The sequence below is a fragment of the Pleuronectes platessa genome, chromosome 16 (assembly GCF_947347685.1).
Source record: "Pleuronectes platessa chromosome 16, fPlePla1.1, whole genome shotgun sequence".
NCBI classification, from domain to species: Eukaryota; Metazoa; Chordata; class Actinopteri; order Pleuronectiformes; family Pleuronectidae; genus Pleuronectes; species Pleuronectes platessa.
The window spans coordinates 22,524,166-22,545,826 of NC_070641.1; the positions used below are offsets into that span (position 1 = coordinate 22,524,166).

The 21,661-nt window shown below is 46.4% G+C and overlaps 3 protein-coding genes across 6 annotated transcripts; all 3 read right to left on the bottom strand.

Moving 5' to 3' along the window:
- On the bottom strand, positions 1 to 971 carry LOC128459133 (clusterin-associated protein 1 homolog). The gene is made up of 4 exons (XM_053444236.1): positions 950 to 971; positions 754 to 865; positions 238 to 526; positions 1 to 123 (listed from the first exon to the last, which is right to left on the bottom strand). Exons 1-4 carry the CDS (start codon positions 969 to 971, stop codon positions 1 to 3), a joined length of 546 nt encoding a protein of 181 aa, XP_053300211.1.
- Positions 972 to 1,948: 977 nt separating this feature from the next.
- On the bottom strand, positions 1,949 to 15,133 carry smarca4a (SWI/SNF related, matrix associated, actin dependent regulator of chromatin, subfamily a, member 4a). Of its 4 annotated transcripts, none has more exons than XM_053443653.1 (34): positions 14,986 to 15,133; positions 12,765 to 13,022; positions 12,440 to 12,572; positions 11,419 to 11,886; positions 11,152 to 11,250; positions 10,802 to 11,057; positions 10,398 to 10,524; positions 10,116 to 10,289; positions 9,760 to 9,933; positions 9,505 to 9,672; positions 9,371 to 9,421; positions 9,157 to 9,287; positions 8,984 to 9,047; positions 8,774 to 8,901; positions 8,504 to 8,651; positions 8,217 to 8,380; positions 8,011 to 8,077; positions 7,789 to 7,899; positions 7,434 to 7,676; positions 6,336 to 6,449; positions 6,088 to 6,195; positions 5,861 to 5,947; positions 5,723 to 5,769; positions 5,451 to 5,617; positions 5,185 to 5,348; positions 4,817 to 5,083; positions 4,347 to 4,424; positions 4,030 to 4,248; positions 3,682 to 3,941; positions 3,496 to 3,601; positions 3,297 to 3,398; positions 3,077 to 3,209; positions 2,846 to 2,985; positions 1,949 to 2,638 (listed from the first exon to the last, which is right to left on the bottom strand). In XM_053443653.1, exons 2-34 carry the CDS (start codon positions 12,978 to 12,980, stop codon positions 2,606 to 2,608), a joined length of 4,947 nt encoding a protein of 1,648 aa, XP_053299628.1. In that variant the 5' UTR covers positions 12,981 to 13,022; positions 14,986 to 15,133; the 3' UTR covers positions 1,949 to 2,605. The 4 variants fall into 4 exon arrangements, with proteins under 4 accessions (XP_053299628.1, XP_053299626.1, XP_053299627.1 ...); XM_053443651.1 differs by having other exon boundaries at positions 8,774 to 8,904; XM_053443652.1 differs by having other exon boundaries at positions 8,774 to 8,904; positions 15,073 to 15,125.
- A 965-nt stretch (positions 15,134 to 16,098) lies between these two features.
- On the bottom strand, positions 16,099 to 21,554 carry LOC128458734 (cysteine protease atg4da). The gene is made up of 12 exons (XM_053443694.1): positions 21,411 to 21,554; positions 20,417 to 20,640; positions 19,584 to 19,837; positions 19,119 to 19,202; positions 18,842 to 19,015; positions 18,379 to 18,670; positions 18,224 to 18,288; positions 17,994 to 18,121; positions 17,649 to 17,727; positions 17,471 to 17,547; positions 16,900 to 17,019; positions 16,099 to 16,735 (listed from the first exon to the last, which is right to left on the bottom strand). The coding sequence occupies exons 3-12, from the start codon at positions 19,774 to 19,776 to the stop codon at positions 16,565 to 16,567; spliced, it is 1,383 nt and encodes a 460-aa protein (XP_053299669.1). The 5' UTR covers positions 19,777 to 19,837; positions 20,417 to 20,640; positions 21,411 to 21,554; the 3' UTR covers positions 16,099 to 16,564.
- Positions 21,555 to 21,661: the final 107 nt, after the last annotated feature.

Sequence of the window (21,661 nt, forward strand, 5' to 3'; positions counted from 1 at the left end):
TCAGTTGTTGTGTCTGTGCTTCCTCACCCTGAGGGCCACCTCTTCCCCCAGCAGACCACACAGAGATGCTCCTGAGGCCGTGACCTCGGACGTCAGCTGTCGAGCTGCTCTCAGATCAGACATCTACAGAGGAGACAGAGTGAGACACAGTCAGCAGCTGAACTGATCTAATCTTTCTAAACTGAAGATAAAGAAACGTGGTCGTTATCATTACTCAGCATAAAAGCTGCATCTCACCCACGAGCCGCGGTCGAACTCGAACTCGCTGTCGTCCACCGTGACTCGGTGGTCCGGGGTCACGTGCTCCTGGTTCAGATCCTGGTTCAGATCCTGGTTCAGATCCTGGTACAGCTGAGAGCTGATCTTCAGCATCTCTCTCAGTGCGCAGCCGTCGGCCTGGTACAGGTGCTTCAGGTTCAGTTTCACCTGAGCCCTCGTCACCATGAACTGGGCCACAGCTCGGATGAAGGTCACCCTGGAGGCCTCCGTGGCCACGTCGATGGGAAGGTTCATGTGAGGCTCAAAGCTACGTGGGGGAGGGGGGGGGGGGAGATGAACAAAGAGAATTATCCCATTATTCTCTGTTACACACATAAAGGGAGGAGAACCACATGTTGGGCTCACAACCATTTTTTCCGGGCCACAAGAAGGCAAGACTTGTGAGTGATGACCTCTGATCCACTCCAGAGTGTTAGAATCAAACCATCACAGGTTTTAGGACTCGTGTGCAGGACTTGTAAAGTTCAGTCGCACCTCTTGACGAGGAATCTGAGGACGTCGGCCATCAGAGGGAAGTTGGGCCGCCTGAAGCTCTCCAGAGAGATGGAGCCGGGGTATTCCAACGCCCTCATGTGTTCGACGAAGTCTGCCAGAGAAGATGGAACTCCAGTGACTTGACAATACACTCAACAACAACTCTGTGTTCATCTATCACAATGGCATTACTTACTTCTTATTTCTCTGAAGGACATATCGACTGGTTTGACTGGTTCCTCCAACTGGCAACAAAGGTAAGATCTGCATTTAAACACAGGTTTCATTGACAGTGCAGCTTAATGAACCTTGAAAAGATGTTTTAGCATCTAACAAATGTGTGAAGGCAACTTTAGTCACAGGAAAAGCCTCCTGCTTGGTGTCCTGGAGGGTTAGTATCAGGTTATCCCATAAAAGCAACAATCTTTCTGAACGAACTGTCTCCAGAAGACACTGAATCAATCTGAATATCTATGATGGTCTTTAACAAACCTAATGAAAATGCTTTATGAATGTTGAGCTGCTGCTTGTAAACAGTCTGCAAGCTTCTGATGCTTCTCCAGTAAACCTGATGAATACTTCAAAGCTTGATCAAAGGAATGTAATGCCATCACTGATACTTCTTTCCAATACAGTCTATGGCAAAGATCAAAGCTGTGTGAGTTATGTTTTGGGAATATTGGCGGCTGGCAACCGACGTCAAGGTGCACTACTGCCATCTGCTGCATCTCTGACTGTGTCACACTATCACAAAGACACCACTCTCATAGAAAACTATTATATATATTCCAATAAGCTGCATATTTAAAAAAAAGTATAAATATTTGAAAGTAAGTTGTATAAAGGGTTCATACACATTTTGACCACTGGATTTCCATAACTTTTAACTAAATATTTTGTGAAATCTGTGTGTGACAAAAAATGACAATTTAGTATTTAAGCTAACAATGAGAATTCCAAAGTATGCAGTATACTTTGGGGATTTTATTTTTTTCAAGCACTTTTCCAGGCCTGGAAATAAACATTTTACAATTCCATGACTTTTCCAGGTTTTTCATGACCTCAGGAATCCTCTGTATAGAAGTAGAAATGTGGTTGAGAAGAACATTTTGACGATGACATGGTTGAAGTATGAGTTATTAATAAGAATGGATAACTCTAGTCAGCAGTCACACAAATAAGTTCACACAGCAGGTTTATTATGAGATGCCTTTATTGTAGTTTTTGGAATCCAGTGACACCGACACGAGAAAATGGTCCTATCCTTCCCCCCCCCTCTTTACATACACAACCTGAGAGGGGGGGGGGCTTGCAGGGTGGGATGTACCGCAATCCCGCTTGTAGTCTTAAATTAAACACAGAGATAATAGCAAAGACACATCCAGGTGCATTTCCACAGACACGCACGACATGCATTCAAAAAGGGGAAAAGGAGGAACGCAGTGACTCCTGGTTCACGTGTACGTGTTGTCCCAAAGTAAAAGATGACAAAATTAATATCATTTAAAAAAAACAGTTAGCTGTCTTAATGGCCCACGATCAGTCTATAGTTCAGGCTCTGTCAATTTTCCACTTACAGGAGAAAGCAAAAAGGCAAAGAGACACACTACTACTCATACAGGGAGAATGGTTTAAATATGGAAGTGGAGAGTTCATATCTTTCATATTTTTTTTTTTTTAATTGTTTTTTAATTAATTGTATACTTTAATGAGAATACAATTGTCTCACTAAAAATCAGCTCATCTAGGTAAAACTAGGCCCTGTCCACTGACTGTCTCCCTGCTGTGTCTAAGTAAAATATATTAAGTCCAGTAAAGGGCTCAGTGGGCCTTGGTCCGATAAGGAGAGGATTCAGTCGTCATCGCTGCCACTGGCCGAATGCTCCTGAGGGAAAACACACAACGGAAGCACAGTGTTAATGACGCCATTCAACACAAGTACACAACGACCACACAGGGATGGATCACTCATGAACAGCTGTGAAAGTCTCAGAGAGTAAAGACCCGTTAATTGATGAATTCACTGAGAGCTCTCCTGCTCATTAAGAGTTAATCTACAGTCATTGGGACTTTGTTGTTGAACTCCTCTCACCTCCTCCTGCTCCTCGTCACTGTCGTCGTCGCTCACCACCGGTTTGGCCCGAGCGCCGCGGCCTCTTCGTCGTTGACCTTTTCCCGAACGATCGCCCTTTTCTTTCCGGCTGAGCTTGATCTTCACCTTCACTGAACGAGCTGACGGGGAAAAACAAAGATCATGTAAACATCACCACACCGGCTCCTGCCTCACTGCTCTGTGCAGAGACCCTGCGTTTCTCATACTCACGTTCAGACTCCGAGCCTTCATCCAGCTCCTCCTCCTCTTCCTCACTCTCCTCTCCTTCGCTCTCGTCCTCCTTCTCGATCTTCTGCCTCACGCTGGTGAAGACAGACTGGAGCACGATGGAATCCTCGTAGATCTGAGACGGAGACAGTGAGAGAGGTTATTATTATTATTGTTATTATTATTGTTTGAAGCAGAGTTCACACCACATGACTGGACTCACCAGAGACCCCTCCAGGTTGAAGGTCTGTGCATTTTGACACAGCAGCATCACGTCCTTCTCCAGGTCGTTCAGGCCGCGGTACTTGTGGCTCCTGATCCTCTCCTGATGGAGGGAAGGGACGAGAGGAAGCAGCGGTTAAACACACGTTCGATAGCAAGATGAGAGACATCACACAAAGAGGAAGAGGAGAGTTCTTCACCTTGATCTTCCTGAAGTCCACAGGTTTGCGGATCAGCTCGTAGTACTCGGGCAGCTCCTTGCGAGACGGCAGCTGGACGAACACTTCACTCAGCTGTCGGCCATTGCTGCAGAGAGAGGGACGCTGGGTTAGATAAGTCCTAACAGATCTAGAACTTGTGTTTAAGAGATGCAGATCTGTTCTCACCTGTCCTTGTATTTGATCACAGCGTCAACCGTCTTCTTCATCTTTTTGGTGAGGGACAGGGGGTTGGGAGAGAGCTTCTCGGCGGGGGGGCGACCACGTTTCTTTGCCTTCTTCACCTCCTCGTCCTTGTCCCGCACTCGGCCGCTGCTGGAGCTGGGCGTGGCCGGGCCGTCGTGGTCGCGGTCTCTCTTGCGCTTTCTCGTTGTCTTTTTGTGACGCACCTCCTCCTCAATGTCCTCTAGATTACCTTCCTCTATGGCCTGTGTCCAGAAGAAATCAGGTCAGGACCTCTGGTTTGAACGTTGACAACATTATATTTTCTGACAGCCAAACATGAGGACATCCCACCTTGAGCCACTGCTTCTCCGTGAGCGAGTCGCTGTAGTCCACCTCCTTCCGGGCGCGGGAACCTCTGCCGAACATCTTCTCCTCCTCCTCTTCACACGTGAGCCTCTCAACCTCAGCGTCGTCTTTCAGAATCCAGCTGGGCATATCGTCTTCCTCCATCAGACGAGGTTTCCTCTTGGGATTGCGAGCGTCCTCCCGGCGTCGGTCTAGATCCATGCGCTGAGATAAAAAAAAGAAAAACGACACAGCACAGGGTTAGTGGGTTCAGATTGAGAAATTTCAAAGTCTGCAACAGCTGCAAAGGAAATGGTACCGACCATGAACAGCTCAAACTCCTCCTCACTTCTGGCAATCATCTGGTTGACAGTCTCATCATCAGGAACCTCATCCTCCTCCTAAACACACACGAGACAGAGGGAGTGAGAAAAGGCTCGCGGCAGATTTATGTGGCGCCTCAGAGCCAAGTCTCTGAGCTGAGATATCATTGGAAGGACATTTTAACATTAATAAAAATGTATTTAAAAAAAAATCAGTAGAAAAGGGAAATGATTTTACGTTGGTGTAGGAGATAAAGTTTCATATTAACCATCAAAGGTTTGTGTAGAAGCAGAAAAACAAAAGGGAGAAAGTCTGGATTGATCAAAGCTCAAAAATCCTGAGAAAACAGGGGGAGTAAGGAAAAGAGATGGAAAGAGGAGGAGGTTAAAAAGAGAATGAAGAGGTGAAGCAGAAAACAGGCTGATGTGATTTGGTGGGCGATGCGCGGCTAGGTTCAGTTCACACCCACCCACGCCCCCCTCGTGCGGCAGCCACCTCGAGCCCCCCCCTCGTCCTGCTCCTCGTGCTCCAGGATGGCCTGGAGGAAAGCCCGTCGCTCACAGCCGGAGGACTTCTGGTCGAACATGCCGGCCTGGATGACCTTCTGGTCCACGTTCAGTTTATACTTTGCCGCGGCCAGAATCTTCTCCTCCACGCTGTTGACGGTGCAGAGGCGGAGGACGCGCACCTCGTTGGTCTGCCCGATTCGATGGGCTCTGTCCTGCGCCTGCAGGTCCTGTAGAACACACACACACATGATATCTCTAGTTAATACAGTCTTCATTCAACACATCCTTTGCCATATCTGAGACCCGTAACATATATTGACATGAATACCTGATGTGGGTTCCAGTCACTGTCGAAGATAACCACTGTGTCAGCAGACTGCAGGTTGAGGCCCAGGCCTCCAGCTCTGGTACTGAGCAGGAACACAAAGTAATCAGAGGCCGGGTCGTTGAAGGTCTTGAGCAGCATGCCGCGGTCCTCCGCCTTGGTGGTTCCTACAGGGGGTGGGGGGGTGAAAGAGTTAAAAGAGTGAACACCAAATTATTACAATCGATTTACAATGAGTGTTTCTCTATGTTGATAGAAAACCGCCCCACCGTCCAAACGCAGGTACTTGAAGCCGCGGAAGGCAAAGTAGTCCTCCATGATGGTCATGAGTGTGGTCATCTGACAGAAGAGCAGCACCTTGTGGTCGGTGACCCTGAGCTTGGGCAGGATACGGTCCAGCAGCTCAAACTTCCCCGAGGAGCGGTACAGGTCAGGCCTGAGCAGGCAGAGGAACAACAGGAGCATGAATAGACCAGTGTGCGACGTATACACACACAGAACTACACACGTGTTGTACAAACCTCCACAGTGTAAAACTTACCCAGTGACGACTCCACCAGAGTGACCGAGATGCTCAGAGAACGACTCCTGTGAAGCAAACAAACTAAAGTTTAGGTTCATTCTATTTGATGTGAATTCTGAATGAAAATACTGGTTAAACTCGAGAGTCTCCTGGAACCTCGATGTGCTGGAACATGTAAGGGTGGTTGCAAATCTTCCTCAGCTGCATGATAGTGTTCATCAAGGTCTTCGTGCCTCCTTTACCCTGGAGGAATTAGAAGGAAACAAAAAGACATTAGTTTCTAGAGCTTTAAAGTGAATTGAACATCATTTCACCGGCTCAAGCATCTAAGACATAGTTTACATGTCCAAACAAAATCTAAGACTTGCTGATCTCCTAACTACCTTCTTGTCTTTTTCCGAGCCGTCTGTGAGCAGCACTCCCTTGGCCTGCATGTGTCTGTACAGAACCCTCTGCAGGGCGGACATGTCGCACTTGATCACATACTCCACCTGGAAAACAACAGGGAGGGAAAGACTGAGATTAAAAAAATATAAATACACATGTGTGTGTCGAGGACAATGTGAGAATACGTTGTCTAGTGAGAGTAGAGGGTGAAATAGTAAGTTAAATAAATGAAATGCAGCCGGACCTTCTCTGGCAGCTGGGCCTCCACTTCTTTCTTGAGTCGGCGCAGTAAGAACGGTCGGAGAACCTTGTGTAGACGACGGATGATCAGAATGGTCTCTTCTTCATTCAGGTCAACCTTGGTGAAGAAAAAGAGAAACAGGTTCCTACAGGTTTCAACAAGTTACATTTAAGACCTTTGATTAGAACTTAAGACCTATTTCACAGCCATACTGGCAAAAAAGTGTGGAGGAAAATGACCATGAAAGAAGAAATAAGTCCCAGAATTACAGAAAGTAAATGAATCCCCTTTCAACATAACAATGACTGAACAGAACAGTACACAGAACTGTGTGTGTGCGTGTAGACCTGGTGGAGAAGGACTACAGGCGACAGCTAGCTAACCCTGCACTGAGGCAAAGACTGAAACCCTGGACTTACAGCAGTTGGAAATCCAAACAGGTCCAAAATAGTAACAAATAGAATCAGAAATAACTGAGCCTTCTAGTCAATAAAGATGCTTTTGTTTGTCAAACAGTATGAGTTCAATAAACGATTCTTTCAGCATAGAGAAAAAAGGATGTTCCAAAAAAAAAAAAGGCCAGCCAACTTCTCCTTGCAGCCCCCTCTCAGAACATTTAACTTGGAGATGACCTCGGCCATCTTGCTGCCAGCCTTGCCCTCAGCCGCTCGAACACCGACCAGATGGCAGGAGTTAGTTGTTGCCTTTTCACTTCTCTTGTGTTTCTCTGACTGGGCATTTGACTCTAAAGCCTTTTTACCCCCCATGTTCCTAGTTTAACTGTTTTCTTGCTAAAGGTGCAGTGGCCTTCAAAAAGTTTTGTTGAACCTGCACTTCCCCATTAAGTTAGAAAAGACGTCACACACTAGTAGAATTTCCGTCTCTTGATTGTTTTTGCTTGATTGTTTTCAATTGCTAGGCACTGTGTATAAAGGCTGCCTAGCGGAGTGGGCGCGGTAGTTATCAAGCGTATTTATCAAGTATTAAAATTAAGACTTTTTTAGACCCTTGAGAAAACAAGGATGTATTCAGAACCCGAACACGTTTCACGGCAGCTCGTGCTCTGTGGACGTTTGTTCTACAGTCTGCTGTGGTTATCACCTTCTCTCCAGTCATGGCGAAGGGGGCGTTGAACCACTGCTCAAAGGTGGTGCAGCTCTTGAAGATGGTTGGCAGGAGGAAGTTGAGCAGGGCCCAGAGCTCAGGGAGCTTGTTCTGCAGCGGGGTGCCCGTGAGCAGCACACGCCGTGGAGCCAGGTAGTGCGTGTTCAGGACCTGGGTGAGCTTACAGTGGTGGTTCTTCATACGATGGCCCTCGTCCACAATCATGTACTTCCAACGGAGCTTCATGGAGGAAAGACAGGACGTTTAGAGGTCAGACAGAGAAAAGACACCTCTGAGGCTGATTCAGGGATTCATTTGAACCTTAACACTGAACACGTGGAATATTCCTTACCTTAGCTAGCACTTGTTTGTCTTTGATGATGTACTCGTACGTGGTGAGCAGCACGTTGAACTTGCCGCTGCGCAAGATGGGAACAAACGCACGCCGAGCAGCGGGAGACCCCTGAGAGTGAACAGGGACGCGTTCCATTTATTTAAAAAAACACAAATATATTTATAACCAAAGTTTGGGACGAATAGAAGTAAATTAAATATCCAAGTAAGTTCCACTGACCTTGTAGGAGATCTTGTGGACAGATGGCGCCCACTTATCAAACTCATAGACCCAGTTCGATAGAGTTCTGAGAAGGAGAAACAACTCTGGTTTATGAGGTTTTCATCAACATATGAACACAAAAACACAGTTTGTACAGATTGTTATTAAAGTTGTGTTTTCCCAGATGAGCCCACGGGGAAGCGAGGAAGACGTGTTGGACTCACGAGAGAGGTACGATGATGAGGAAGGGCCCGTTGAGGCGCTTGTTCTCCATGAGGTAAGTGATGAGGGCGATGGTCTGAATCGTTTTTCCGAGACCCATCTCGTCGGCCAGGATGCCGTTCAAGTTGTTGTTGTAAAGTGACACCAGCCACTCCAGACCCTTGATCTGAACGAGAACAAGATGGAGAGTTGGTTTTGGGTTTGTTAGGAATCCTTAAACCATGTAGTCTGGGGTTTCTCTTCACATTAGAGCAACGAGTGGTTCTCCTCTTCTCAGCCGGGTGTGTACCTGGTATTGCTTGAGCTGCCCGTTGATCAGCAGCGTGGACTGCTTGTCCACTATCTCGGTGACAGCATGAGCCACAGCGTAGTAGGACTGCAGGCCTCGCTCGAAACTAGCATTACTGTACTCATCATCTACATCCTGCTTGGCGTGTCTGGAGGGAGAAGGACACAGCACAGACATCCAGTTAGGATCCGGAGAGAACACAAGCTTTAAAATGACTGGATCAGGACCTAACTTTAATATTTGTGGTTATTTCAGACACGTGTATCTTACTCGATGATGTGCAGGACGTCCACTTCAGATACTTCGTCACTATCGGGGTTGGGAATCTTCTTCTTCTCCTCCACTGGAGCTACAATGGGTGGAGGCGGAGGCGGGGGCGGAGGCAGCACTTCCTCTTCCTCCTTACGAAAACGACGATGAAGTTAGAAACACGATGGAAGGACATTTACAAGCTTTGATGTTGAGCTCACTGTGACGTACCTCATCCTCATACTCGTCTTCTGAATCACTCGCTTCACTGTCTGAACGTGGGGCTACTTCATATCTGCGGAGGGACAAGATGTTTTTGACAGTCAGATACATTCAGATGGATCTGTCTCTTCTTCCTCCACATAGAAACTTTACAAAGTGACAAAGGCAGATGTGGCTCTTACCCTGGGTTCATCTCAAGCCAGGTCTCCAGCTGACCAGCCTTAGGTGCTTCAATCCCAGACAGGATCTTTCCACTGTCAACATGGATGAGCTTCACAGGCAGGTCGCTCATTTGACTGGTCTCATCTAAAGGCTGAGAGAAGAACAGGAAGATGATAAATCGTGACATCTTACTCAAAACGTAGGTGATCTGTCGGATTCTTGTTTTAAACTCACCTCTCCATCAGGTCCCAGAGCAGAAGAACGACCCTCTGCGGCCTCGGGCTTCTGAAACCACACAAACAATTGAAGTCTGCGTAATGTTTAAAACACAACAAGATGTTTCACCTCTGCTCGCTCCGAACACTGACCTTCCTTTTCTTCTTCTTCTTCTTGTCTTTGAGAGCTTGCACGAGCTTGTGGGCTCGCACCAGCTCAGTGAGGTTGGCCACGTACTCGTCTGTCTGCTGGAGCAGGTAGGCCAGACGCTTGTCTTTCTTCTGGTCGATAAGTTTACGATATCCCTCTTCATCTTCCGCCTGGAATCAGAGTCACTCAGGGGTCAGATGCTGCCACTGGACTAATAAACAACCACAGCAGTTTGGTGATACATTTCTGAAACTCACCATCAGCCTCCGCATTCGCTCCTTCTCGATGCGCTCGTTCTCTTTCTTCTGCTCTCGCTCGGTGTTGGCGTGGTAGGTGGCCACAGCCTTGGTGGCCTTCTGGAGCTTCGCTGTGATGGAGCGGTGGTACTCCTTGAAGTCCTTGGCGTGCTGCAGGATGCTGTTGAGGTATTCCTGTCAACAGAAGAAACACACCACTATTATTAAATCTACTAAGTAATGTGAACTCTATCAGGCTCTTTAGAATCCCTCCTCTCCACTTTACACTTTCCTCTGTTAAAAACATACGATCCCTCGTTGTGAAGTAAATCCCTTTGCCCTGTTACAAACCCTTCTGGTGCTTTCCAGCCCTTTACCTGGTGTTTCTGACGACGTTTGCGCTCCTGCTCGATCTTCTGCTGCTTCTCCAGCTTCTCGGTGATGCGGGCCTCACGTAGAGACTGACGCTTGCTGCGCTTGTAGGCTTTAGCGTTGAGGGCGGTTTCCAACGCCGTGTCACGCCGCATGCAAACCACCACCTCCTGACGCAGCTGCAGGCACACAGAAGGTCAGAAATGATTGGAGATCCTAGTGTAGCAGTGATGAATAAGTGGAGGTGGAGCAGGGGCTTCAGTCGTCTGTACTTCACACATCCCTACCTGTCTCTGGAAGTTCAGCAGCCTCAGGGCCTTCAGCTCAATGGTGGCCTTGGTGCGCAGGTCACCAGCTAAAGAGCCGGGCAGGTTCTCCAGCTCCTGGATGCGGTTAGCGATACGGGCCTGTAGCCTGCAACATGTATGCAGAAAACAATTACAATAATGACCATAGATTAAATATACTCATCTAGCTGATAAACACAAATTAGAAAAAACACTCGGTATGGTAAAAGAACTGTATGTAACACACTCTGCTAAGGATGAACCCAACTTTAATCTATAATGTGCTTTGCAGAGGTGATATATTTAATTATAAAAGGTTGATGTCAGACATTGGTCTGTATTTATAGAACTGAGCTACTGACTCAGAGGAGAAGATTTGATGACACGTGTGTTTTTCCACTCACCTGTATTCTCTTTCCTGGAGGATCTCCACTGGGTCCAGCCCGCGGGGTTTTTGAATGGGGGTAATGCGGTTCTGCTTCTGGTGCAGCATCATGGGAGGAGGCTGGGCAGGCTGACCCGGGGACTGTGTCTGAGGGGGCATGACTGGGGAGGCAGCGGGGGGCACAGAGGGAGGAGCGGGCGAGGGTCTGCCAGTGGGCTGAGGGGGAATCAACTTCTGGGGAGGATTGGATGGAGCAGCAGCGTTCACCATTGGTCCTGACAGGTGGGAATTCAGAAGAGATCAGTTTTGCTGCATGTTTACATAAGAACACACAGAGTTGATTGAAATGAGCGTCGAGACCACGTTTACCTTCAGGCCAGGATTTAGGAGGTCCGTTGGTCGGCTGGCCTTGCATACCTGGGGGAACCCCTGAAGGTCCGGGGGGGACCATATTAGGACCAACCATGCCTGAAACATCAATGTCACATATTTAGATGAACTATGATGCAGTAATTGACAAACGTTAAGAAATGTTCAGCCACCAGGGGTCTCTTTAGAGCTATCTCAGTCTGCCTTCATCAACATGTTAACATAACAAACACATTCTGAATATGCAGAGGCTCTTCTTTAACTCACCGTGTGGTCTGTTGTAGTTGGCTTGACCTGGTCCCGGTCCGGGTCCAGGCCCACCTCCAGGTCCGGTAGAAGGTGGCATGTTAGGCATGGGCTGCTGCTGCATCCCTGGCATGGGCCTCTTCCCCTGCACAGCCATCTGCAGGTGATCCGGTAGGGGCTGACTGCGGGCCAGCATCTTGTAAGCCATGATCTGGGCCCTGAGTTGGTGCAACTGGTTCTGGTTGAAAGGAGTGGGCCCACCTGGCCCACCAGCACCGACAGGTCCGCCTCCTGCTCCACCTGGTCCCACTGGACCCTGGGGACCGCCACGGTTAGGTTGACCCATGCCCTGATTAGGGTCACCGCTGCCTTCCATAGGGCCAGCGACGGGGCCGGGGGGACCCACGGGCATCATGGGGCCCGAGGGGGGGCCATTGGCTGGGCCAGGGCTCGGTGCATGCTCTGAACCACCCAATGGTGACGGGTAACCTGGGGAACACAAGACAGATCCATGACTGGTACGGCAAAGAAATGTTGCAGGTATCATGTTAAGAAGGTTTGATATTTAAAAGGTTCTGTATGTGCTGCTGAGTTCATTCCAGAGAAATCTGTCCAAAGGCAACTGGGAACGTTGGGGAAGGACACTACGTTCCAGTCTGTTCACACATTGGTGATCAATACACATGGCTGCTTCACATTGTTACATAAACAGCGTTTAAGACACGGAACCAGTCAACTCCAACACTGCTGTCACTGAAGTGCTCCTGTGAGTGCCTCTCTCTTCTTGGCTTTGTAGAAGCAGCTGCTGTTCTTTTTGTCTGATGGGTAAACCCCCTTTTAGCTCCTCCCCTCCCACTGTCCTGCCCACAGCTGTTTGCTCATGCTGCCATATGAGCAGTCAAAACAAGAGGAACCGGCTGGATGGGTGCTCGGTGCTCATACTCTAGGTCAACGTGACAAAGTCATCGGTTCACCAGGAACAGAGGTTTTCTGGGAAGAGTAGGAGGTGGTCAGTTACTATCATTACTGTGTGTTGTGTTACCTTGAGAGTGTTGGTCCATGGGGCTCGGAGGGGGTCCCATACCACTGTGCCCCCCTGGTCTCATGCCCATGTTCTTCATCTGCCCGTAGCGAGGGTCATCGGGCATTCCCTTCTCATGCATGGCTTCCATTGGCTGATGAAAAGACACAGAATATTCAAAGGATATAGTTTTACAGTCCTAGAGTGTAAAGTAAAGTGTAAAATATGTCCACTGTGAAGATATAAAGGTTAAAACATTTACCACTACTAATTTAAATAAGTGTATATTCAAGAGGAAAGATATTAATAAAAGCACATTAAACAAAGGAACAAGAATATAAAGTACTTTGTGCATCTGGTGCATGTTTTCCTGAGGATATCCTGAGGGTCCCTGGGGAGGGTGGGGGTGCCCAGATCCAGGGGGCCCCGGACTGGGCCCCATCATGCTGTGGGTTGACCCTGGTGATGGACTCGGGCCCATCATGCCTCCTGGAGATGGCCCTGGGCCTGGGGAGGGTCCCGGCCGAGGTGTCCCTCCCATCGGGGGGTCAGGAGTGGACATCTCTCAGGGGAAGTTGGGAATGTTTGACAGCAGCAAGGTCCCCTGTGAAGGGAGACGACACCGGGAATATCGTTAATGGTCGGAATATATATGTGTGAGCAGCAGAACGGACATGTTTATCTGCTTTACAGGAACAGTGCAGGTCCAAATATTTAAACACCAAAATGCAACAAAGTCAAATTTGATTATATAGCAACAAGTGGGTTGAGTCACTGAAAACAGTCGCAGGGAACATCATGTTCCCTCTTCTCTTGCAAAGTAATTTAAAATAAAAAATATATTTGACCGTTTCCTTAAGCACAAATTCACCAGACACGATTAGATATTACTTCCACTACACTTTAAACAAAGCCAGCAAAGAACAAGTATTTACATCAAATGTATCTATCAAGTATTTGAAGTAATTGATAAATCCTTTAGAGTAGTGAGTATCTGAAGACAGTGAACAGTCCTCAGATTGCTTGAGAAGCCCAGCCAACAATTCAAAACTTCAACATAGAAAATGTACACGAAGTCAAGACGCAGATTCGAGTGGCTGCTTAACGCGCTGCTCAAAAATTGAGTAAAACAATTAATTGATTATCATACCCCGTAGCATATTAATCAAATCAATCACGATTAGTTGGTGTAAATCTCAATACAGCGGGTGGATCACTGTACAAACGCCTGTAGAGCGACGCTGTTGTTGTGTTTCTCAAACGTTGTGTTTCGTGCTTTGCAAAGAAAATAACAAACACAACCAACACATCTCATATAAGAGGTAATAGTTAGTTTATGAGGGGGGCCGGAGCTTTTCTGTCAGGGACTCACACTATTCGGAACAAACTGCATCTGGCAAACTAATCATCCTCCTTTAAAAAACACACTTTTATATATAATATAATCTCCTTTTTTACTTTTTTCTCATCTGCATCATTCTCACTTTAATGACGTGTGATCTTCAAACTGCTTTTAATTGTTTCCTAAAGTTTACAACAGTTTTCTCTTGTGGTAGAACTTTGTATCTGTGTCTGGAGACATGAACATAAATAAAGTTGATGCTCATTGACACTATTATCATGCACATCCCCAATGCGGATCCCTCATTGGTTTGGAGCTGTTCACAACACTCATAACACAACACAGTCACACAACACAGCCACACACTGAAGCCATGTGACGGTTTCCACCAAATGTAAACTCCAGAACACACCGTGCGAATCCAATCTGTCACTGATCGAGTCCCAAACTGAGGTCAAGAGAAGGCGGTGATAGACGGAGCCCTGCTGAGCCAGACGAGCCACAGACAGATGTGTGGGGACACCGACGAGACAACATCTGGACACACGTTCAAATCCCAGCTTAAAGCCCGCGTTGTTTACAGTTACAAGGAAATAACAACTGGGTTAGCTATTATTAGCATTGTTAGCTCGGCTAGCGCTAGCCAGGCCTAGCCCGGATCGGCAGTTCTCGTCGCAAAACGAGAATTAAACCCCCGATATCTTCACTTGTCGGTTCGCACGAAGCCTCGCGTGTTGCGCGGTGTTCACTCGGTTCGGTGTGAAATGAGAAATTTAAAAGTAAAGCTACAAAGAGCGAGTAGCCGAGCTCGCGACCCGCCGACTAGCTAGCTTAAGAAAAAGACGAAGCCTACAACAACACAAGCTGGCGAGGATGCTAACGAGCTAGTGGGGGCTAGCCTAGCCGGGCCATGCTGTCCGAGGCCAATCAGACTGAAAAGCGGGTGTTGTTTGCGGGGAGTCGGGGACCTGTGGCCGGGGAGAGCACGGTCGATCCCCGCCGGGGCCGATTGATCCGTCGCGCCTCCCGTACCCGGGACTCGGTGCGGATCTACGATCGGTTTTCATTCATTGCTCCGCGTCGCGCCACAGCGATGTCGCGGCTCGTCTTTCTCCCGCAAAACACACACACACACACACCATCGACCCGCGGAATAAAAAGCGGATTTCTCCTCGAGCCCTGCGGGGAAGAGGCCCCTCGTGCAGCCGTGAAGAACTTTACTCACGCTGGCGGTGAAACGCGATGTTTGAATCCTCGCCGGTTGCGACGTCTCTCGGTTTTTCCTCCAAAGCAGAAACAAAGAGCGACCTACCCAGTCGGTTTTTTTCCCTTCACCCTCCTCCTCCTCCTCCTCTTCTCTGGAGATCGTATCGCGGGGATCGGCCTGTGCGACTCCGCAGCGCCACCTATCCGCCGGCTCGCTCACTGCCCCGCATGCCCAGTGAGGACCGCGGAGGAATGAGGGAGGGAGAAGCCGGCGTGGGGGAGGGGAGGCCCGGGAGAGAGGCGACAAGAGCCGGAGAGGAGACTCTCATACTGGAGGAGCTCCATGTTTCTGTGTGTTGTTATTATATTCATAATAATAACATCATCTTTATATATAAACCGCTCCTGGTCCCGTTTTTTCCCATTATTAACAGAGTATATGTATATATATATATATACAGTGGAGTAGATTGTACACACAGACACGAGTATTGCACAGTTAAAGGATTTAAACCTGAGTTCATAGTTCAATCATTATTATTATTGTTTATTGTTACATCTGCTTTTAACAACCAGAAGGAAAGAGCTTAACTATGACGTCACACAACAGTCCCTGGTCACCCTCTTCCCCCAATACATATTATTTGTATTATTAATAATAAGATCATCCTTTATCAAATCATAATATATAATCCTTTAATTTGTTATTTTGCAGCAGAGGACAGACACACATTCATATTCACATATTACTGTCAATAGGTGAATTAATTTGGAAGGGCTGCTCCCTTCTTCTTCAGACATTTTCTTATGTATAAATACTTTACACACTTTTCCATAAAGATAGTTTCTTCAAATCAATGTTGTAGAACTCTTATTTTGAGGCTTTAAGTTTTTTATTTGGGAGTTTTTACTCTAGTTGAGGGTAAAGAACAAAGGATGTCACACTTTGTTCAGACCTATGAGACAAATTGTGATTTGGGAATATCGGCTATAAAATAGGATTGGATGGTTTACTGCAGTTAAAGTAATAAACATGCAATACAAATACAAGGAAATATAACAAAAATATGAATACAGATAATACATATATACAGTACAGAGGGAGATAATGAGTTTTGCACGGGTTCCTTCGTACTTTATAAAGTGTTTATTTGGATAAAATACCACAAAAAAATAATCCAGCTCATGAGAAAACCTTTGGTTACTTTATTCTTACACAGCATTTTGACTTATTATCCAGTGAAGTCATAATCTATATATTCATGTGTGAGTCACATGTTAACAAGTGTCCAACTTTCTACTCTATTCAACGGCAGCCCATCCTGTCACATGACCTGAGACAGTAGGAGGCTGTGTAGCTCAACACGTTCTTTACGTTTGTCTCTGGTAAATTCATTTCAATAGATTAAGTAGAAGAAGAAGACTTGGTGCATTTATGAAGAAACACTAATAAAATGATCATCTTAAAACAATAAATATTAATATTAATGAGCCGGACATCCTTCTCATGCTCAGCAGTGGCCACAGTCTAAACTTCACATCCATGTGAGATCACTGATCATCGACCGCCCCCTGGAGCTAGTTTTATTTTCTCCTGTTCATAACAGAACGAACTCGTCCATGCTGTTGCTGGTGTCGACTCTTCTCAGCTCATCCTTCCTCTGGATGTAGGTGATGTTGTTTGTGGGTGTGTTGCTTCGCTCATGCTCTTGACCGTGTCCCTCTGCAAAGATGAACATGGGGTACGTCTCTGTAGATGTGGAGAGAGCCTGATGGACAAAGAGGTAGAATCCACATCAACACCTACATGTTATGACATTTGGTTAATGAGCATCACCGTCTAAAAACTACAAGAATTCCACCGAATGAGATGCAGATGTTATCATTTGATTCAAAATCCCTACACAGCAGAGTAAGGTTCCTGGTCACGTACCTCAGTAACGATAGTGCACAGTGATTCAAAGTCCTTTTGACATTTAGCATAAAACCCGATGGTGCAGCTGGGGTCCATGCGTGAGACGGACATCTTCCTGGGATATTTGCAGTGAAAAGACTGAAGGAGGTGCAGAGAGAGAGAAAGTAAAACAATTATACTGATCAGAAAATAATCTAACAGACAATATCTCTATATATCCAAGTTCCCATGTTGATTTCATCATTAACATTTATACTTTTAGAAAGTATCAGTATTTCCCAACCAGCTTGTACCCCATGTACTGGTAGACGCAAGCTGCTTTCAGAAATACACTGAAGTCCAGAGTCCAAGTTTTTATGTATATATTACTGTGCTCATCTCTTAAAAGAGCAATAGATTGTGAAGTGTTTCTTATATTGAACACAATGAGCCAGCTCTAACACATTTAGAACCCAGACTGGTGGTGTAACGCTGTGGGAATCCATCTGAAGAAGAGGATTCTGGAAACCACTGGTATACATGTCCGAGCAGACACAGGAGGAACCACACAGAAAGCAAAAAGAAGAATGGAAACTTCACTTCCTTTTACCTCCAGGGGAAAGTTCTCCTTTGTTATATCCACGGTGGGCTGACAGTAGTGAGGGTCCAGGTACAGCAGATTGTCATCTTCAGCACCGCAGGGCCAGAGGAAGGGAAACACAAAGTGTAAAGCCTGATATCAAACACTAACTGCACAGTAGTGATCCTGCACGCTGCCCTGCTCGTACCTTGGAAGCCGACGAAGAACAAAGAGTGTTTTGGTTTCCCCCCGATGATTCCGATGCAGCATTGAAGTGTCAAGAGTTTCTACGAAGACACACAATGCTTTGTTGTTCTTTGTTCATTGCAACACAGTGATGTTTGCTTGTGCTTTGCATTAGAGCGAGGATTCCTCTGTTTTCATGAAGCAGCGCAGAACAGAGCTAACACACAGCTACCAGGGAGAAGGAACCTGTATTTAAAACACTCCAAAGAGGAATCTGAGAGTAAATCACTTTGAAGCTGCTCTACTTTTACTGGAAAGTCAAAAGGATGCACGTTGTAGTGAATGAATAAAAATGTATTTTGAATACTTTAACACAGGTGATGTAGGCGGGGTTGAGATCTTGTCCTCCGAGTCGCACGGGAACCAGGATGATGACGGACTTCCAGGACTGAGGGGGGGGGCGCTCACACAACTTCTTCACATCCGCCACGTAAACTGGACACACACACACAGAACGACAGACACACACACACATATAAACTCTACATTTTGCCTTCAGTGCAGACAGCAGAGACGGTGATGAAAGAACCGACTCACCGGTGCAATCCTGTGCAACGTACACAACCAGATTGGGAAGGACTACAGATGCTGCCACAGCTTTCCTGAAACAAAAAAATGTCCACAGTTACATCTCGATGAAAACCTGCAGGTTCCCGGTATTTGTGCTTCTGTGTTCTCTCTTCAGGTCTCACTGGAGGATGTGCGCCGCGATGGAAGGACCGTACCAGTCCCCGGCTTTCTTCCCGGAGCTTTTGCCCAACTCCACCAGCTGGTGGATTCCAAAGGGGGCAGTGGGGAGGTCTGCAAACCACGACACGGCCCTCCTGTGCGTGGCCTCCATGGGTCTGTCCAGGAGGGAACCCAAGCTCAGCTTTCGACACCTTTTATGCGGCCCTTCCTGGAAACTCTGTCCTCTGTGGACAGAGCGGCTCTCAAGGTCCATGTCGTCTTTGACCGCATGGTGGGTCACAGACCACGTCCAGTCTAGAATGAAACAAGAAAGGGTTTATTACAGATTATTTAGTTTGATGCTACAGTAAACAACTCCCTTGTTTTCCAGGCTGAAAGAAAAACTCACAATCTGACGTCTCGGGCTGGATGGAACAAAATGTTCTGTGCAGCTTTTTGATCATTTAAAATCGTGTTTGTTTTCACCTGGTGGCATGAGGTGCAGGAGGAGGCCGTGTGCCAACAGCATCTGCCCCGTGCGTAGAACACAACCCCAGCCGCTGTCGGTGGTCAGAGACGAGCCGGCCAGCGGAGGGAACCCACGTCGGTACGTCAACCACAGGAGGGACACGAAGGAGCTACGGAAAAGCTCTCTCTCCCCTGACATGGGTACAAAGCTTGAATGTTAAAGTTGCCCCATGATTTTCACAAGAACGAGATCATTCTAGATTTGGGTATAAGGTCCCGACGCTCAAGGCCTCACCTTGATCCTTCAGCTCGTAGGATTTTCCAAGCAAGATCACAGGAGAGCTCCTGCTGAATTTTGATTTCTTCTTCAGGGTCCAGCCTGAGACATTAAAGGGAAATAAGGAAACAGTTTAATCTCACAGGACAAACGGATCTGCGCTTATTACACGGTAACATAAAACTGTTTCATGCCACATGGTTGAAAGCATCATTTACATAGATAGATATCTGTCCTACAATATACGTAGAGAAGTTTTTAAGGGATTATAATAAAAGTTATGATGTGTATTTTGTCATATAAGCACATGAACTGTTGTTATGTGAGTGTTTGTACCAAACTTGAGGATCTGTCCTCAAGGCGTTCTGGAGATATCGGGTCCTTGATATCATTTAATCACCAAAAATCAAATGAGTTCAAGTCCAAGTGAACTTTGGCACCAGAGCAGACACTACAACTGACAACTGAAGCATAACAACTGACCATATTTGACACTGTTCCAAGCCGAGACCAACTTGGACCTGAGTTTGCTTCTGTCCGCGGCCTCCTGGACGTCCCGGCTCACTTCCAGGACCTCAGGCCCGGCAGACTCCGAGGAGAGGAAGAGCCAGTCGTCCATTTCGTGGTCTGCAGAGGGCAGTCGCTCGCAGCGGGCCGTGGCCATGCTGGGATTCATAACAAGTAGAGATGACCACGACTAGAGGAGGGGAGACATGCTCTGTATCTCCAGGGGGAACCTAAACAAACACAATAGAGCAGCAGACACAGATGACGCGGCTGTGATGTTTTTTCTTGAGACTAACGAGGTCTGAACCCGGAAGCGATGGGTTAATGTTAAGCACAGCGGAGTCAATTATTCTCCATGAAAGTAAGAAGAGGCTCGAACCACATGACTGCACCATGTGACTCAAGGAATTTCAGATAAGTCAGTTTAGAGGGGAGAGATGCTGGTTTCCAAGGATTCTCTAAAACACTTCTTAGATGTTACACTGACAGGTTAAAGGACTTTTACAGTATATATATATATATATATATATATATATCATAAATGTCACTAAGGTCGACTGACCAGGAAGTACTAGTCATCCCTCACACACCATTAAAAACAAAAGGTCATCACACATTTGAAGCCATAAGATCTGCTCTCTCTGTGGACGCCTTCAGAACAAAAATTAAAATGCATTCATTCAAACAGGCATTTTCCTAGTTCCCTAATTTTTTTTTTAATGTTTGCTAAAGTCGCTTTTAATGTTGAATTTTAACAACTCTATTCTTGAGAAAAACTTTTTTTGCGACTTGACAAAAAGAGCACTTACTTGAATATCATTTACGCATCAAGAGCGATTGGGTTTAATCTGCAGAAAGTTCCCCTTATGAGAGAAATTCTATTTTTGTCTCAGATCATCAATCGTCATCTGTGAGACCGCAGCCTCTTCCTGTTGTGGCCGGTGGAGGTGGAACTGGTTTGTACAGTTCAGGAGTTTAGCAGCGTATCTCCAAACCTCAGCATCCACGGCTCCACAAGGGTCACAAGATGAATCTGAGGGGTCATGAGATATATGTCAGAAACAAAAACAAAAGCTCTTCTATGTAGATTTGTTAAATATTTCCTTTTCTTGTGGGATGTTGGAGAATATTCGTTTTTGGTTTTCTTGGTCTTTTATCTCTATTATTATTATTATTACCATGATTTTCTGTGTAATCCTGCTGACAAACAAATAAACCAAAAAGATACCCTCCTCAGCAGGTGTAACTCAATGGAAATAATCATAATCAATAACTCATGCTTCAGTTCTTACAGTAATGTACAGTTACTTTCCACCACTGGTAATTACAGCCATATGATAGTGTGACAGGAAGAAGAGGGGACAGTCTCTGATTTAACTGAACACAAAAGAAAATGATTCTTTAAAGTGATAACAGTGAAAACAGTTTAATGTGTATTTTATCCACAAAACATTTGTATTTTAGCCTTTTGTTTTCCTGCACTTTGTGATCTATTAATTAAGATATAATTATTATATTTAACTAATCTCAGGACCAACAACCCTCTGCACATTATGGTACAACAACTATTCACACACACTTCATACGGTTAAAGTCACATTGCATCTTAGAATGTGTATAGTTTAAGTTTTGTATTTTACTCTTTTACTATTTATTAAATCCCAGTCATGGGACATTTGCAGATTAACTCCACTCGTCTTGTTTTTAACCTCCAGCCACAGAGCTCGTCCTCCTGCAGCCGGACCGAGGAGCTTCACACTAACACCTCATCTCCATCACAGACCGGTGACCTCCTGCTCTTACCTCCATTGGGGCTCCGTCATGCTGTTCCAGGACGTAGACCGACCCCCCGAACGAGCCTCGCCGCACAACTTGATGTAATTTCCGTCACTTTCAAACATCCGCAGACAACTGACAACCACCGCGCGCGCACTTCCTGTTTATGCGCGTCAGGTGATGCAGGGGCCGCTCCGGTTGGTCGACGGAGGACCAATGGGATGGAGCGCTGAGGTTCTCCTGCATGATGATAATAATAATAATTTTATTCCTCTTGG